This window comes from Artemia sp. Qi Xiang Cuo, chromosome 6 (assembly GCF_049724085.1).
Source record: "Artemia sp. Qi Xiang Cuo chromosome 6, ASM4972408v1, whole genome shotgun sequence".
In the NCBI taxonomy this organism is placed as follows: domain Eukaryota; kingdom Metazoa; phylum Arthropoda; class Branchiopoda; order Anostraca; family Artemiidae; genus Artemia; species Artemia sp. Qi Xiang Cuo.
Genome location: NC_142799.1, coordinates 47278945 through 47298346, shown reverse-complemented (window position 1 = coordinate 47298346; position 19402 = coordinate 47278945). Strand labels below are relative to the sequence as shown.

Genomic DNA, 19402 nt, shown 5'->3' with positions numbered 1-19402 from the left:
ATTAAAAGCTCAAACATAAAACTTAAACACGCTACAAAATCGAACCACATTTCATCTGTTGAAATTATTAGGTCAGTATATAGAGCCTACTAATATTTTAAAGTACAATAGCAAAAAAAAAGCTAAGCTCAAAGCTAGAACCATTTGCTCGGAGTCGAAATGGATGTTGTGATATGGCACAAAATTTAATTTTAAAGATAAAAAAAATTTAAATTCGGTAAAAATTTAATCTCAAATAAACTACTATTTAAAAAAATATGAAACATACACCAAGAAGATTATTTTCTAGACATAGTGAATAAAAAATCAAGGTCACTACGCAATAAAAACATAGCGAGCCCAGAGACAAAATGAAACACGCAAGTCAAATGCAAACTCTGGAAATAACAATAAACAGAGGTATGAAAAGCTCCAAGGATGACAAAATAATGGCTGCAACGATTAATAAATCTCAATTAGCACCAAGCCGAAAAAATTTCCCATCAATGTAATCACATTTTTATTTATTGTATTTATTATGAGCTTAGAACGCGAAAGAAAAGAGATTAGGATACAGAAGGCAGGGCCGTATCCATGATTTTTTTGGAGCGGGGGGGGGGGAGGAGGTTTACAAACAGTTTTTTTATGAGGTGGGGGGTACAAAAAACTTTTAAAAACGCATCAAATTTAATTTTTATTCATTTTGTTAAGTTTTTACGAGTCGGACAAACATTTAAGGGGGGGGGGGGGGTTCAAACGTCCTAACCCCCCTGGATACGGCCTTGGCAGAAGGTACAGAATACACTAATTAATATTCAGTTTCTGCGATAAAGAGTACCCTAGCAAGCAAATTCGCCATAATATTTTACGATTTGACATAGAGTTCGTTCTTACCAAGTATAAACAGCACCGCTTCTAGTTAAAGCTACAGAAAACTGAGATCCACAATCAACTTTGATGACGCCAAGTCCAGAAAGGGTTTCAATCTTTTGAGGAACCTGACAAAGAAAGGATTCAAACATTTAAACCCACTAAAGCTCCAGTGAAGCGGTTGATTTAACTTGAAAGGCATTAAACTAATTAAACCAGCAGCAAATCCATTTTCTTTTTACAACTTTGAGACACCAACATACATCTAAATAAAACTTAATCCTAATATTTTTCAGTGTATTCACGAACTAGGTCCCAATTCGATAATTGATTAAAACATTCCTGCGGCTTTTAATAATACATTAAAATGCATTATTTTATTTATTCATAATATTTAAACTAATTTCACATGTTTTTGTTTGTCTTTATAACTCAGAGCCTCAACCAGAAAATTATCATTCATGTCGTAGGATTTTGGTCTAACCAGTTTTTTGCAGGTATTGCACAAATTTGCCAAAAGTAAAAGATCTAGCCCTCTTATATAGAAAGACTATATCTTAAAAGTTAGTTCTTGAGGTAATTAATTAAAAAAAAAACTTTCCAAAAAATAAGTTTTTAAAAGAAAAGTAAAGGCAATTTTAAACTTAAGCTCAGCATATACAAATACCTTTTAAAATTAAAACTAAAAACGACCAGAAATTACTATTAAAGAATAAATAAAACCCAAAACGAACAGGAATTAAATAAACAATCATAGGAAAAACATACAACAAGTAATAATATAAATGAATAAATCGATCTTAAAGCGAGTAATTGAATTGAATATGATTGAATATGAAAATCAAGCTTAAAACTTAAAAAAAATATTTTCCTATTGAAGTATAAATGAAACTTAAAATGAACAGAAATAAAATAAACAATCAATGCAAACAAACATACAATAGATATTAATGTAAATTAATAAATAAATCTTAAAACAAGTGAAACTTAAATTGAATATGCAAATCAAGCTTGAAACGAACAAAAACCACTACAAACAAGAGTTTGGTATGACCTTCTCTCACTGTAAAAGTTTAAAACCTACTGCGTCATTGCCGCTTTACTTAAACCAACTTTATGACAACTATTTTTTTTGTACTTAATATTGAAAATAAAAATTATAGTAACATTTTGAACTGATGAGCTTTCAACAATTAATATCATTATACATCAACTATTCAGTTTAATTTATTAGCTCTTTTTAAAGTTGTTAAAGACGAATATAGTTTCACTACGAACAGGTGTTTGGATACTGCCTCCTTTCCTAACTGTAAATAAAAACCAAAAGCCTACTGCGTCATTGCCGCTTAACTGAAAACGGATTGTATTACAAATATTTTCTTTTCCAGTTCTTACAGCATTGAAAATAAAAATACTATTACAGTGAAATAAATTCTTGAACTGATGGATCTTTCAACAATTAATATCATCATACATCAAATATTCAATTTGATGCTGTTTATACTTTCCAAGACTGTTCAAGATGCATATAGTTTTCAGTAAAGCGCCAATGACGCAGTAGGTTTTAAAAACTTTATTATCAAATTCCCCTTTCTCTCAACAATAGACCCTTAGCCTTTAATTGCTAATGAAGGCATGTTGTACAAGAAACTAACTACTTACCAAGTTTAGCAAACTTAATTTCAAGAGAAAAAGCAAAATACTATTTCAGGATCCTGTTTAACAGCTGGATATTTTCAAGGGTAAGGGAATAAAGACAACCCGCGCCATCTAGCGTTATCCAGAGAAATCATGAAATAAATTATAAAAATTATTGCTGACAGCTCATTGCAGTCCTAAGCTGTTTCCAACCAACAAGGCTATGCAAGCTCTTCCACCAGACACTCTTCAAAGCTTCACTTCCTACCCACTCCCATGTCATTCCTAATTCATCTCTAAGGGTTTTCTAGTTACTTCTTCCCATCCAAACAGGGTTGCCACACGTCGAAAAAATAAATACAGTGAGAGAAGGAGGTCATGTCCAAACTCTTGTTTGCAGTGATTTTTGTTCGTTAAAAAATTTTGAGATAGCCCTTAAGTTAAAAATTGCTCAAAAGTCAGATAACAAAAACTCAGGTGTCGTCAAAACCCCCCAGGGCCCGGGGGCAGGCGTTGTAAGTTATGCCCTGGGGCATATATGGTTCGTATGAAAGGGATGCTCGTATAAACTTCAGAGAGGGCTCATTTGATTGGAAATTGAAAGTTCGAGCTCACTTTTTAATAGTCAAAAGAGATCCGAGGGCAGCTAGCCCCCCCCCACGCCTTCTTTTTCCCAACCCATCTAATATTGAACTCGTGTTACTTCGATCTTAAGCAAAATTTAAGAATATTTAAACTTGATAATTTTCATTAGCAATTATATATCTAACAAAACTAGTTTAGGTAAAATTTTAGACTAGAGCTGAGGTAGCTTAAACAATCCTCAAGAAAAGATTAATAATTTCTTTGGAGATAGAAGCGTGATAAAAGCCATTTACAATATTAATTTAAATACATATTCCTTCTCTTCTTCAATATGCTAAGCAAGACAAAAAAAAATACAAGATCCACATTACAAGGACGGCACATGGTACTATATTTATGTAACGCTGCCTCTAATCAGTTTCTATAATCTTTAGACCCGGTGAGATTTTTTTTTCCTTTATTAGACTCAGAGAGATAGATAGCAAACCTTGCATCCATCAGATCCACCTCTTCCAAGTTTCCCATAGTCTCCATCCCCCCATGACCAAACTGAATCGTCATCTGTAATGCAAAGTGTTTGAGCATCACCACTACCACAGGCAACACTAACAACTCTGTATCCAATGAGTGCTTCAACTAGTTTTGGCTTCAATTGGTCTTCTGAATCTCCATGCCCAAGACGACCATACCTTCCTTTACCCCATGTGTATAGCTCACCGACTGCTGAAACAGCTGCACTGTGTGCTCCACCACAAGCAACGTCAATTATTTCTTTGCCCCTTAGTGCTTCTATCACTTTAGGTTTATCACAAGAGCTAGAAAAATAAAGGCAGAAATGAGTGTCTCACAGGGGGAAAAAACGAGCCAAAACGCATTATAGACTTAGTTAAATATTAAGGAAGGAAATCGAAATAAATTGAAATATTACTCACATTTCAGCACTGAAGATAACATTTAAGAAACAAAATAATTAGAAATAAAGCTTCAAAACTTGAAATAAAAATAGAAAAAGAGAAAAGAAGACTCATAAAAAATAGCACCTCCTTTTACAAGACCTGCTTTTGCAACACAGAATAACGAGAAAAAAAATAAAGCAAAATTTATAGCAAAATATTAGTTTGCATCTCAATCCAAGCAAGATATTAAATCTATGGAGCGCACGATAAAGGAGTAGAATGTAGATGTAACTTACAACTTATTCCCATGGCCCAGCTTTCCATCGTCTGCTTCCCCAAAAGAGTATACATCACCTTCCGAAGATAAGATCAAGCAATGTTTACCTCCAGAATTAACGGCCACCTATAATAAGTCTCAATAAAGTCAGGATAAAACACAATTACTTAGTTTCACAGCCAATAGGTTTAAAGCAACTATTTTTGTTTTTCATTAAAATAAAAGCATCCCTTGTTTCTCAAAGGGACATGCTCTTTAAAGCACTAACAAAACCCAACAGTGACTATAGCGAAGGAGTGGAATGGAAGAGTGAAGTGAAGGATCTAGACTATGCATTTACGTGATTTTTTTGCTTTAAGCATCACGCCTTCCCAACCAAAATTAGAGAGATTATTCCAATTTAAAAAAAATTTCTAAGACTTATTGTTAGCTGATCCGAGCTTCATAGTTTACTTTGAAAGGTATGCTATTAACAAAAGAAAAGGCCGTGTAATTTCTACAATGTTTTTTTTAATTATCTATAACTTGTACGTCTACATTCTTGCTTTTCTAGAGTCTTACGTGCACATATAACTAAAACTGACCAATGGAGATCGATAGTAGCAGGTTGTTGTAGAAATTTAGCATCTAAAAATATGAAAATTACTCGATCCATTTTGAAGGTATTTTACCTTGGTTTATTACAGCTCATATTCAAGACTGGAATTGTTAAACAAAACTGAATATATAACTATGGAAACAAATTGCGAAAGGAGTAACAGAAGTGTTTTTTTTTTGTTTTTGTTTTTTACTGAGATCACTGGTATCACAGTGAGATCACTAGTTTTAATCTAAGAAAATTTAGAGGGGCAAAATGTTTTTTTAATCTAGGGGAGGGGGAAGAAATTTGCCACTTTTTTCAAATATTTTCAAAAATTACCCCCCAAAAATATTTTTTCAATGAAGATACCCAACAAAGGTGTTTTTTGGAAATCTACAGGGGGAGGGGGGGGGGGCGAATAGATGCCCCCTTGGCTACTGCCTAGCCCAGAGTATCTAAAATAGGTTTAAAGAATATACCAGTCTTGGGAGGCATTGGCCACCCGGTAAACCCCGGTTTCTTCAGAAGAACTAAAATATTTCAGTTTCAGGCTCAAGTACTGTCGAGCTTGGCAGAGATAATTAATACGACCAAACCAATAAACACAATAGATGCACTAAATAATTCTGGCAGTAGCGATTTCTCCAAGACTCTGGCGTTATTGTTGATTTCACAATGCTGCCAGTTTCTACCAGCATGACTGAAAGGTTTGTTTTACGAGCCTTAAGAAGCTTTAAGACAAACCTTAGATGGCTTAGAGGCAGGCGCGTCCCGGGGGGGGCCAACTTTTTGGAACTTGGAAACATTGGCAGAAATTTTACAAAATCGGCCGAAATTTAGCAAAATTCTTGATTTCTGCAGAAAATTTGGCATAAATCAGGTAGCAATTCGGTAAAATTTTGCAAAATTGGCCGAAATTTAGCAAAATTCTTGATTTCTGCAGAAAATTCGGCATAAATCAGGTATCAATTCGGTATAATATACGACGATCACCCCCCCCCCCCCCAATAATATGAGCCTCAGGACGCCCCTGCTTAGAGGTATATTAAGAATAATGCCAGGATATATATATATATATATATATATATATATATATATATATATATATATATATATATATATATATATATATATATATATATATTTAAATATTCAAAGAAATATTTCCTGTGACGCGGAAGAAGTGACGGATATTCTATCAAAACATAGGAAAATAGGATATTTTCCATAAAATGGTTGAATTTGCAGCTTTGGCATCATTCTGTAGGTGGTCCTAATTCTTTGTCTTTATGAAGAGCTCGGGTATCACTAATATCCTTTGCAACAGTAAGAATAAGCTCAGGGTATAATAAATTATAAAAAAACAGCAAAGAAATAACTTTAGGCATCCTTCAAGCTATTCATAGTGTTTTTCGGAGTATTCTGTTCACGAAGACGAATGAAACCCCATGAATTGTTACGTAGAGACTCTCTATTTATCAAAGCGGTTTAACAAGATATTTTGTTTCTAGGCTTTATGAATGATTAGCCTCTTTCAGTAATTAAAAAAAAAATAAATCAAAAAACTCTTCTAAATGGCATCAAAATTTTAAAACAAAGTGTTAGATGAAATTAACTATGAAAACACCAAGTCTGCTTTGGTTACTAGCGACAGTCCAGCACATACCATAATAAAACAATGTCGAAGTTGGGTACAATTGCTGCCTGAGCTCAAGGGAAGAAGTATCAACAGAAGTTTGAAAGATTAAAGTAGGGAGTTGTAAACAGAACATAGTTCTCCATAAGTGAAGGCTGTAGATTTATACCCCCACCAAATTTCCCAGTATATAATATTATGAGAGCACGAAAAATAGGATGAACATGGGAAAGATAGAAGTACAGAGGCAGAGAGCAGAGAGAGAGAGAGAGAGAGAGAGAGAGAAAGAGAGAGAGAGAGATAGAGAGAGAGAGAGAGATAAAGAGAGATAGAGAGAGAAAGAGAGATAGAGAGATAAATAGAGAGAAAGAGAGAGAGAGAGAGAAGGAGGGAGAAAATAGAGAGATTTTTAGGAGTGTAAGCTAGGAATACATAAGGAAGAAAGGTTTTGCAAGGTCAGGCACAGAGAAATACCTTTTTGATGAAAACTTGTTGAATTGACTCCAATAAAGTTGGTTGAGTGACAGATTCAGAGCCACCAATTCCAAGCCTTCCTCCAGCTCCATATCCGGTCGCATGTACTTTTCCATCCGCAGTAACTGCGAAAAGGGTTTGTTCACCACCGATTATTTGGACAGGACGCAATGCAGTAAAAGTATCGCAAGGTGTAGGGATTTTAACTTTGGAGCATTCGACCCCACCTAGCTGACCGCGATGATTATGACCCCAGCCATAAATTGTACCAGATGCTCCGTATGTTAGAGTCCAATCCTCCGGTCGACTGAAAATAAACGGATTATTGATTCATATAAGATTCTCATTATACCATAGCATACCGTGTATACAATAGGTATATAACCTTATAAGGTACATATAATAATAGGTACATAACATAGGTATATAATATATAATAGGTACATAACCTTGTTCATTAGGAGAGAAAATCCATGAATTTTACACTGAGTGGGGGAGCGGGGATGGATAAGCTTAAAACAAAAAATTATCTTTAATCATAAGTGTTTTGATTTCAAAGGTCAAAGGAGGAATTCCCTTTATCAAATCCCTCCAAGCGCATAGCAATAATACATGTTATAACAGATAAATAATTAATGCAAACAATATAAATTATACGCTATTCAAATAGTATAAGATGAAGTGAAAACGAGCATAATTTTAATTTATGCAAAAAAATTTTCTGGGATGACCTAAAAAGATATGTTGACCAGAAGCACAAATGTAAAAATATAGGTAAAAATATCATATTCTAAAAAAAGAAAAAAACAAGGGTAAAAACAACCTGTCATTTTTCATAGGGATTATTTTTACTCGTAGTTGTGTACACAGTTCGAGCAATATTCTAAACTGAGATGGTATAGACTTTAATCATTAATCGAGAAGAAAATACAAGGAAATTTCCAACCAAAAAAGAAGGTACGCAATAGCGCACTTTTAGGAGCGAATTTGTCAGATCATTCTATAGTCAGACTGTCTTTAATGCCTTACTAAATATAACCTATTAGTTTAAATCCAGACAACTGATCCCATAAACTTGACGAACAGTAATTAACTCCTTCAGAAACATTCAAAAAAAAAAAAAAAAAAAAAAAAAAAAAAAAAAAAAAAAAAAAAAAAAACCTTGCATTCCACTGCACAAGCTGTCGGTCATGTTCTAAAGTGAAAAGCTGATGGCTTTCGTGATCTTGGTCACCATCTTCTAAAGAAATGTTCAAGTCTGAGAGCTTTCTTCTCACATCCGTACAAAATGCCTGGGGAAGTTCAGTCCTGTTAAGGAGAGAAGTAATGGTTCTAATCAACGAACAATATCGTTTAAACCAGTTCCATTTTTGATTATCACTGCAGACAGGAGACGAATCCAGATTCATATCACATCCCAAACCAATTAGAACCTGCAAACAAACTTGACGTTACTCTGACACTTCCCAACACTACCGAGGAAGTAAAAAGACAGTGAAACTAGAAAAAAACCTTCAATTTTGGCAATAGTAGCTACTGCATGTGATACACACTTATTTACTTAAAAAAAACAAAAAAACCTAGTATATACTTGTGAGTTTCTCTGCTTGCTGTTTTCATTCTATGTTTCATTATCTATTTCTCAAAATTACATTCATATTAAAATTATAAGAACCTAAGAAATATTACAAGAGAAAATACCAATTAGAACCTGCAAACAAACTTTACGTTACTCTGACACTTCCCAACACTACCGAGGAAGTAAAAAGACAGTAAAACTAGAAAAAAACCTTCAATTTTGGCAATAGTAGCTACTGCATGTGATACATACTTATTTACTTTTTAAAAAAAAACCAGTATATACTTGTGAGTTTCTCTGCTTGCTGTTTTCATTCTATATTTCATTATCTATTTCTCAAAATTAAATTTATATTAAAATAAAAAAAAACTTAAGAAATATTAAAAGAGAAAATAGAAAAAAAATCATAAAATATATAATACTTTGAGGGATATCAACCCCTCTTCACCTGAGGAGCAGAGCCAAGATGGATAATAGCGAAAACCTAAAGTATGTGTTTAGAAAATGGTTAAAGTTTTCTTAATAGTTTACTATCGTTAATTTGTTACCAGCTGAGGCAGCTTAGGTTACCAGCTGAGGCAGCTTGGGTTACCAGCCGAGGCAGACGGAGCATTTTCTACCTTCCTTTGAAGACCAAAAACTAATATTTTCCAAAAAATATGACAATTCCGGAAAACAACATTACACACAAATTATTTGAAAAATTACATAATTATATACATATGTTATAAACTTATATACAGGCACATATACCTAATTTAACTAAGATCACAAAAATATATGGGCTATGAACTCATCTTCATTAAATATATTTTAGTAGGGAATGGGTATCCCAAAATCATGATCTTTCAAACTATGGAAAAAAGAAAGAAAAAATTATTCGACCCCGGAGCAATAAAAAAAGATTAAAAAACAAATATTTGCACAACTAACATCTGTTTCTAGTCTGCTAAAAACAATAAAAAAGGAAATAAATTCAAAAATTTTAAAACCTATAACACACAAAACTTTTACTTACTTACTTACTTAGTTCCCGGCCATCCTCGTGGGACGTTTTGGGGCCACTCCCCTTGCTAGCTCATGAGTAAGGGCTCGGTACATTGCTCCGTCTTGTGCGATACGTGATAACTGGGCTATCTTGACGTTGTCAAAGTGGAAGTTCTCCATCCATCGTTTTCGTGTTCTGCCTCGTGGATGAAGGCCATGGAGGGATCCTATGAGGGCGATTTTTGGGAGGCGGCTCGGCTCCATTCGGTTGACAGAAAGGTGGTTTCTTGGCTAAATGGGTGGTGGCGGCACGCCACTCCTCTCCACCAGCTTTCAGAGGCCGCTATTCGTAATCCGGATCCTCCGCCTTTCCGCAGTTGTCCTCCTATAGGGGATCCTCCGACGATGGTGTTCTGCTACACTATGCAATTTAACCCATTGCTGGGAGAAGTTTTGTAACTGACGGGACATTCAAATCCGAACTAATTATGGGATCTTTATTAAATATAGGAACAAATTTAGTGCAAAAAAAAAAAAAAACACACAAAACAGTGTGTATAGAATACCTTGTACCGGTGAAAATTTGGTGTAGGCAGAACACAGCAAAATTTAGAATATAGACTCCAACCGCCCAAAATTGCAATAGATTTTTCTTTATAGTGTGATAAAATGTCAGAAACTTTCCACTCAGCAGTTGCAGAACATTCGTTTGATCTTCCACACCATAATAAACCATTTTATCCAATATAAATAATTAATAATTCTGTTGTGCTGTTACAAAGTTTTAGGGAAATAATATAAATCAAAAAAATTACCTGAGAGATTATTATAAATAGAGATGAAGGGGAATATAGACTGAACACTATTTATAATGGTTAAATTAAAATACAGCCTAAAACATTAAGTATTCCTAACAACGATGAAAATAAATATTTTTTTGCATAATCAACCCCAATGAAGTTTGAACCTTTAAAATAAAGGTCAAAATGAAATGAACTTTGGGAAAAGTGAACAAGCTTTGGCTAGATTAACAAAAGAACAGATTTATTCAATTTTAAAAGAGCAATATTATCAAAGGTTTCTTGACCTGCATTTGATTTTAGTTATTCTAACCTAGGGCATATATACAATTTTTAAATAAACCGGCTATCTCGCTTTGCTGGATTCCAATATCAGAAGTAAGTTGAAATAACAAACATTCTTTTTTGTCCTGGCTTATGCTTTAGTAATTGAATAACCCTACTGGACTTCATTTAGATATCTCTATTTGCTTTATTTATTTTTCTTTGTCAGTTTTCTTTATGTGTTTTGTTTAAGTAGTTTTTTTTTCAGTTGACGAATGTTTCCAAATGTGAAGCCGATATGTTCGAAGTTTTATTATTATTTGCTCATTTTATTTCTTTTATTTACTGTCTTATAAGATTTTATCCATTTTACATTTTCATTTCGTCTGAATGGTAATGTGGTCTAAGAAATTATTATATGTTTTTTTCAGCTGAAGCAGCAAAAAATTTTCAAAAAAATTAATTAAAGCCACTTTTTTAAGGGACACATTACGATCACTATTAGATGATAGGAAGAAAATGTTAAATAGGCCAGTAATACCCATTGAAATGCTTTTATTTTTAACAGTATCAGTAATCTTACCTTAAAAAATTGACTGTGCATAAGCTGTTTGCCATGTCGAACAAGTGGTTCCTCAAATTCATACTGACGCAAAATAACATCAGGCAGACCTCTGACTAATGAATTGATGCTGGAATCTGGGTCCAAAGTAGGTGATAGTCCAGAGCAGTTAGTGCTGTTTGGAGAAAGGATAAGAGAAACAGGAGAACTAGATCGACTGTGAGTAGGGGATTGTGAGTACTGAGTAGGGGATTGTGACGTTTCACGTGATGAGTCGCGTGGCTCTTCATCTTCGGTTGAATTGACCACCAGAGATGCCATGTTCATGAAGGAGCCAAAGGGTGATGACAAAATTTTTTTGAGCCGATGTAAAGCCCACATTCTATTGTCTGCACCTAAGATGAAAAAAACAACTAATAAGTAAACACAATTGTCTATATAGTGCTTATAACAAAAATGACTCAGCATATAGGCTCAGGGGTACACCCAAGGGGGGTATTAATACTGAGCTGAATTCAACCCACTCCTTCCAAAAACATGAACACCAAACTCTTAAAGTACCCTTTTTGTGTCATGTTGCGGAATCCTTCGATTCCTGAATACCCCTCCCCAGAAGGTCAAGCCTCTACGCACATGTGAATGAAATTCATTCTGAAGCAATGTTAAAACAGCAGTACGGTCCCAAATAACTGGCTCAGTTTATATTGTCGGCCTTTTGCATAGTATTTTCCTTAGCTTCAAAAACATAGCACAAAAAGAGAAGAAGATATAGTTCTTCTTTTTTTTTTCTTTTAGCTAAACTCTGAAGTATCTAGGATAATAGACATTTTTTATTTTAACAATTATAAAAAAAAAAAATCATCACAGGCGGAAAAAGACTATCTACTGTATAAAGAGTGGCTTTATAATTCTGGCTTTAGCTGAGACTAAACGAAAGAAACAAAAAATAGTCTACTATTTGTGATCTAATCACAAGTAGGTTACCTCCTGCTTGTACAGATCACTCCTGCTCCTACATTGTAAATAACTTGCAAGTGGATTAGAAGAGTTTGATTTACAAAGATATCTTTTTCAACAGAGCAAAAACAAATCCTAGCATGCAAAAAAGAGTTTATAAGATAGCTAACTCAAAGTTTCTGAGCAAGTATTCACAACATCGTCATTTTTTAACTTTCAACTTTATCAGAATTTAAATAAAACGAAGTTAAGACATTGACTAAGATTCCAATTTAGTTATTCCCACTGAGAACGATTGCCATACATACCTAAAACACCTGGTCACGACCATATGCGCTCAAAAGAATATAAAATCCTCGCTTCTTTAAAATCCATCAGAACCAAAAACATTACAACGTTTAGAAATCTACAATACCTTGACAAAAAAATTAGAAAAAAACTTACTCAATGAGGCACGTTGAGCGCAAGCAGCAAGTGCAACACATAATCTAAGCAGTCCATTGAGATCTTTATTGTAAGGTTTTAGTTCACTCCTTTTTTCGAACGATTCAAGCATAGTCTCTAACAAAGGGTCTAACAAACTTGCAACAAACCCAACACTTGGCCTAGCCATAACACTTCTATCACTCAAACTCCCACTAGAAATACTTGCATCCATTCCACTTGAGGGCAACACTGGGAACACAGTAAATTTCCAACCCCATCCATTTATTGAACCGTCACTGGTGAATCTCCATCGAAGTTCATTACCAGGGATTCGTAGTTCATTTGACCAACAAGACCAGTCTCTCCCAGACCTCAAAGTAGCAATTCTGCCTGACCCATCGGTTATTGTCAAGGTATCGTGGCGTCGTTCTGTTGAGCACTGATGATCAAATTCAATACGTAAAGCCTCAGCTCCAGGGATGATAACGTGACCTACCAAAGTGCAATCGTCATTGTAAGGATGTGGCGACTCTTGAACAACCGGCGAGGGTTGACGTTTAAGTGGATCCAAATCCAGGGCCACATTTTCAAGTTCGGTCAGGCAAAATTCCAGAATCATTGCAGAGATTTCAGGGTCAGTACTTGCAAAACCTATTCAGAAAGAGATGAATTTAACTGGCTGACATAAAAAGGTTTTGTAAAATATTCCAATAGCAAAAAACTACTCTTAGTATCTAGCATTATGTAAAATTATTACATATTCATTTTTTTTATATGTAAAATAGAAACCCATATTTAATTTAGGCATACATATTTTTTTTTTTTATTTGTAAATCCCTTAACTCAAGTAATATTTTTCGAAATACTTTTTCAGGATTCGAGGGCTTTGTAGAATAGCATTCCCAGACTATTTACCTTTATAAAATTTAAAAACAGCCTGTTTTTTGTAAGACCGATTCTATAAGCAGTTAAGAATTACGCATTAACTTCGAAAAGAATAAGAAAATCTGAATTTTCTCATCTTCAAAAAAATCTCAATCAGGCAGTGTCAAAAATCTAATAGAACAAAAAACGGAGAAATAACTTTGCAAAAGGAATGCTTAAATGTGTAATGAATGTTAATGATGCTAGAATCATTCAGAATTATCTACTTAATTATTCATTACTCTACTGACTGGATTTATTGGTTATCCAAGTCGCATACTATCTTACAAAAACATATCACATTCAAGTCAAAAATAACATACGAGCCACAAACGCAACTAAATAAAGATTTTATGCTTTTATTTGATAATTTTTGAATAAATTTGGTGTTTTGCGAAAAAGAATTTTTTTTTTTTTTTTTTTTTTATTTTTTTATTTTTTTTTTTTTTGATGTGGAATACCTATTAATATCTAGTTTTACAGAGCTCATACTTTTAATTAAGTGACTATGTTTACGCTTGGTAGTCTTTAAGATTCCATTGTGGAATCTTCATCGCGTGAAGTAGATATTATAATCTTGTGAGCCCATAGGGAGAATCATTTGATAATGAAAAACGGTGAATCCAGATTATTCAGCCACCTATCAGACTGAAGGTTACAAGTTTGGCAAAATATGAAATATTACATGTCTTGAATTGCCAAATCAACCTTCTTGATTGTTTTTTTATTGAGTGAATATATATATATATATATATATATATATATATATATATATATATATATATATATATATATATATATATATATATATATATATATATATATATATATATATATATATATATATATATATATATATATATATATATATATATATATATATATATATATATATATATATATATATATATATATATATATATATATATATATATATATATAAAAGAATACAATGAACATGTTATGCATCCATCCCAAATTTTTTATAAGAACTAGAAGATTTTGCAAAAAAAAAATTTAATATCCTTGGTTAGATTGAGGCTCCTTACTGTTTTTTTGGTCAATATATCATTTTGAACATAATTGTTTTTCTTCTGTCATGTTCTGAAAGCTTGTGGTTACTCATATCCTAATTTTACAAATACGGTACATGTGCTGTATTGCATGTCTTTGCTTCATTTTGTGTTTTAATGAAAATTTTACATTAAGTCCCATTTTCATACCTAGTCAGCTATGATGACATCCAATTGATTTTTTTTTTACTGAAAGATACAGAAAAATAAAAATAAAGAAAAATGAAATTAGAGTTAAGTAGAGGTTGAGAATTACCAATAAGAGCAGAAATAATTATATTCTTTTCTAGTTTTTGAAGTCTACCAGCAACAGACAACTTAAGGAGATCAAGCAAAAGACGGACATCTCGCAAGTTTAACACATTCACGAGCTCAGGAGCACATTCGGGACCTTCTTCTATTTCATCCTGAAGTACAACCTAAAGTAAGATAATAGTTTTCTATTAAAACATGTTATAATAAAAACACTTTCATTATAAAATTACTCGACAATATACCAACTTAAAGAAAATGGTTGAATAAAGAAATTGTTCAACCAATTGGAAGAAATTGGAGAAAAATTTCAAAAACAGGGGAATTTCATTAAACTGTAGTATCAAATTTAACACTCACTTATCAGACTCCTTTCTCAGGTATTAATAAAGTGTAATTTTTTCTACTCCACAATTACTTTTTTATCATATTATTATTAGCGGCTACAAATTTTGGGGATCTTTTGAGTCAGAATTCCAAATTTTTTGCTTTTACCTTTTACTAAAAAAAACTTGACAAATGTTCCAATATGTATTGAAACTGTAATCTGATACCTGCGAGTGAATGATAAGATAAAATTTTTCTTTATTTGACATTTAAAGATGTACCGTTACGGTCAGAAACCAAACTCCATGAAAAGGCAAATATTTTTCATAACATGGTGTTTAAGATATCGACATCGAGATAGGTCTTTTACACAATGTTAAATTAACACATTGACTGACTAACTGATACAGAACTAAATTAAACAAAACATAGCTTTTCAGTGAAAAATAATGAGTAAATTTAAAATGTAGAAGGCCAGACCTTTGAAAAGAGCTCAAAACACGTACTCTCCATCCCCCAAAAGGCAAAAGTGAAATCGGTGTTTTATTGAAAGCAAAACAGATTACTTACATTGACAGTTTTATTAAACCAACTTGTTTTTGCCATACTATTAAATAGAATAGATTTAAAATGAAAACGACAAAATTATGAGCAATTTTAAAATAGCAAAAATATATTAATTGTTGCCATTTTTTTTATGTTAATAAATTTTTGCCTCAAATTAGAGATTATCACTCCACAGAACTCCCAATGGCCATAATTTTGATTGGCACTTTAATGAAAGCCAAACAAATAGCTTTAAGTTGAAACTTGAAACGAAAAAAAAAATTATTGGATTGCAGATTACGCAAGATATATCTACAAAACTAGCTTAAATAAACTGACTTGTTATATTCTCGAGTATCAGCAGAATTCTAAAAATTTGCGCTTTACTGAAAACACAAAACCAACCTAAAAAACCCAACGGATTGGAAAATTCCACGTGTAGCCAGCGGAAAATAAATAAAAATTGAGAAATGTTTAAAAGTATTTTAGAAATATGGAATAAAGGAAGTTTAAACAAATCACCCAAAAAGGAATCACTTTTTTTGGTATATTAGTTAAATAAGAGTTAATGCTTCAATCTATGACAATAACGATTTGCAGTCTAATTTTTTTCCTGAATATATGGAAGAATATTTACAAGTGGCTATTTAACGTAAGGTATGCAAGGTGAAGTCACCCCAGCAATTATTATATAGTAATTGATGATGGATAATAGTATAACATCTCCTCCAAGACCCCTTGATCTGAATGAGTTGGAAATAAAAAAAGTTTTATTATGAGAGATATAATCAATTTATAAATGGAAGTTTGGAGCCTGGATTTAGCCTAGTCAAGGAGGGTCAAGATTCTAATTATATTTTAGTGAGTAAAATTTCGATGGAGTGCTGTCAGAGTGAAGACGTTGTAAGAATTTTTCATATTAATTGCCAGTGGCTAAATGCAAGTTTTAATTTTGTTGACCAGCTAGCTAACCTTTCTGCTTTTCAGATTATTACTCTAAACAAAACATGGTTAAATGTGAATAATTCTGGGTTAGTTAACATATCTGGTTATGATCTATGGATTAAAAAAAACAAACACATCAACGAGGTGGACTTCCTGCTTATATCTGATCAGAAATCCGCGTGAGCCAAAGCGATGATTTAGCGGTATATCATGAAATTATTTTTGAATCTATGATCCTGCAATTGAAAATTGGGGAGTATCAACGCTTTTTGCTAAATTAGAACCGCCCGCCACTATACCAGTTTGGAGCTTTTACCGATCTCCTTGAAGAACAGCTTGAAAATATTCCAAGCACTGTGCGATGTATTCTAGCAGGTGACCTCAATGTTGACCTTCTGGAGGATAATTCTAATAGCAATAAGCTGCTAAATATGATGGTGTCTTTCGGTTTATTTCCATATATTAATATCTCCACAACATTTACTACAAGTACCGCGACGTGTTCGATAATGTGTTTGAAATCTCTAACATGTTTCATCGAATGTTTGGTAACTGATAAATCAGATCATTTCAGAGGTTTTTTTTTCTGAATATAGAAAACAAACTGATTCACACACAAGACGTCCTAATCTAAATAATTATATTCGCTTGTTAATAGCTATGATCTGACAATTAAATTTAGAAAGGAATTAGAGGAGTGAAACTGGTCAAATGAGTTGCCCAATAGTAATAGTGTTGGGGGAGAAATTTACCAAATTTTTAGAAAACTTTTCATCCATCATCATACCGTCACTCCACCAGAAAAAATAGGGTAAAGACACGGAGAAGTACACCCAGCAAAGGAAAAAAGCCTTTCTAACATCAATAAGGAAAAGAGACCAACTGTATGAAAAGAAAGTGAAATCTGATAATGATCTGAATAAAAGGAGTAATAATAATTACATAAACGCTTTAAATTGTTTGTTAAGAAAGACAAAGAAGAAGTAGCACAAATCAAAATTTAAGGAAGCCCCAGGAAATCCAATTAAGACCTGGCATCTATTTAAAGAAGTTTTGAATGATACACCTAGACCAGCCCCGGAATAACAAATTAGTCGAGATGGGAGCAAAGTCTCGGGAAATGATGCTATCTCAGAGGAATTTGTGAAATATTTTTCAAGGATTGGGAATAGTATTACTCAAGTAATTGCAGCAAGATAAGATAATTCCAGAGCTATATAGAAAACGAAGAATCAGATGTATTATTTAATATATTTCGAGTAAATGGAAAAGAATAAAAAGCGTTACATATGATATGAAAGGTACTGCTGAAGGGAGTGATACAATATTTCTGAAAGTTATAAAAAATCTGTTGCCTGTTATACTACCAGTATTGGCTCATCTAATAAATTTATTATTGAAAGCATGGGCTTCCCCTCTTATTTTAAGGAAGTTAAAGTGACACCGGTGTATAAAGGTAGAGATGCTGCAAAATTAGAAAACTATAGGCCAATTTCGGTGCTTCCTATTATGTCACGTATTTTAGAAAAATGTTACGAAAATAGATTACTGTGTTATATAGAGGGTCGTTACATTTTTAGTTCTACACAGCTTGGATTCAGATACGGACACATAACTGAGCAAATTGTAACATATTTGACAAGTGTGATGCAATCCGCATTGGACCGAGGATATAAGGTTGCTGCGATATTTTTAGATCTAACAAAAGCTTTTGACACTGTTAGTCATGAAATTATTTTGCATAGTTAGAGGACCCGCACAAACTTTTTTACGTGTATTTCTTGCAAATCAACAGCAGTGCGCTCTTGTGAAAGGGTTAATCCCGTCAAAACTACCAGTCGCTTATGGTGTTCCACAGGGATCGGTGCTTGGAAAACTATTATTTTTGATTTTTGTTAATGACCTTTGTAGATCGACAAGTTGATCCAGGCACAAAATCCGTGATTTGTTTTATGGGGATGCAGATATCAAGGTTCCTGTGTTTGTAGACGACACATCGCTTTTGTGTCTGGCTAAAACAGAAACTCTTGATTCAGAAATACAAGCAATATCTTGATGAAACATCAACCTGGATGAGGGTTAACAAACTATAGGTCATTCCCATAAAGAGTAATCTCGTCATATTCTCGCATACACTTGACTATTATCTTTGGATCAAGAAGAATATTCTAAAAAAGGAATAAAACGTTGCGGATCTGTAAAATACTTAGGAATATTCGTACATGAAACCTTTAGCTGTAAGAAACATGTTGAACTGGTATCCCGGGTACTTTCACGGAACCTGGGCATCCTGAGAAAACTGAGACATTATATACCAGTACCACACTATATTCTCGAATTATTGTATTCCTCAACGATTCACCCTTATATTCTTTACTGCTCTTCGGTGCGGCTTAGAATATCTGTGATTGACCAGATAATGGTACTTCAGAATAAAGCGATTCATGCTGTACGGGAAAGGACCGTGTGATTCAGTACGCAAACTGTATACTAAAAAGAAAATTTTACCTGCCGCTTAACTTAGAGATTTTTACACCCTTTCCTTCATGTATCGACTTGCTCGACGTCTATTGCCAAGTTGTTTTGGGAATATTTTTCAAATGAACTCAGGTTTCATCGTCATGACACTCGAACAAAGATTAAGTTCCAATGTTCCATTAGTGATAACATCACAGTCGAAAGATTCCTTTGTGCACAGATGTATTACTTTGTGGAATGAGGTGGATAGTAAAGTTAAATAATGTCGGTTTGAATAATATTAAGCATTGCTTAAAGGATAAATCATTAGATAAACATAGTTTTTAAACTGTAAAAAAACAAAAAAT

General features: G+C 33.3%; 1 protein-coding gene across 1 annotated transcript in view; it reads right to left on the bottom strand.

Moving 5' to 3' along the window:
• LOC148951294 (E3 ubiquitin-protein ligase HERC2-like) overlaps nucleotides 1-19402 on the bottom strand; it is a 299149-nt gene that overhangs the window by 49019 nt on the left and 230728 nt on the right. Inside the window, 8 exon segments of the mRNA XM_089091055.1 lie at nucleotides 874-977; nucleotides 3560-3887; nucleotides 4265-4371; nucleotides 6936-7242; nucleotides 8097-8368; nucleotides 11149-11522; nucleotides 12529-13161; nucleotides 14764-14926. Of these exon segments, the coding sequence (XP_088947181.1) occupies nucleotides 874-977; nucleotides 3560-3887; nucleotides 4265-4371; nucleotides 6936-7242; nucleotides 8097-8368; nucleotides 11149-11522; nucleotides 12529-13161; nucleotides 14764-14926 (2288 nt within the window).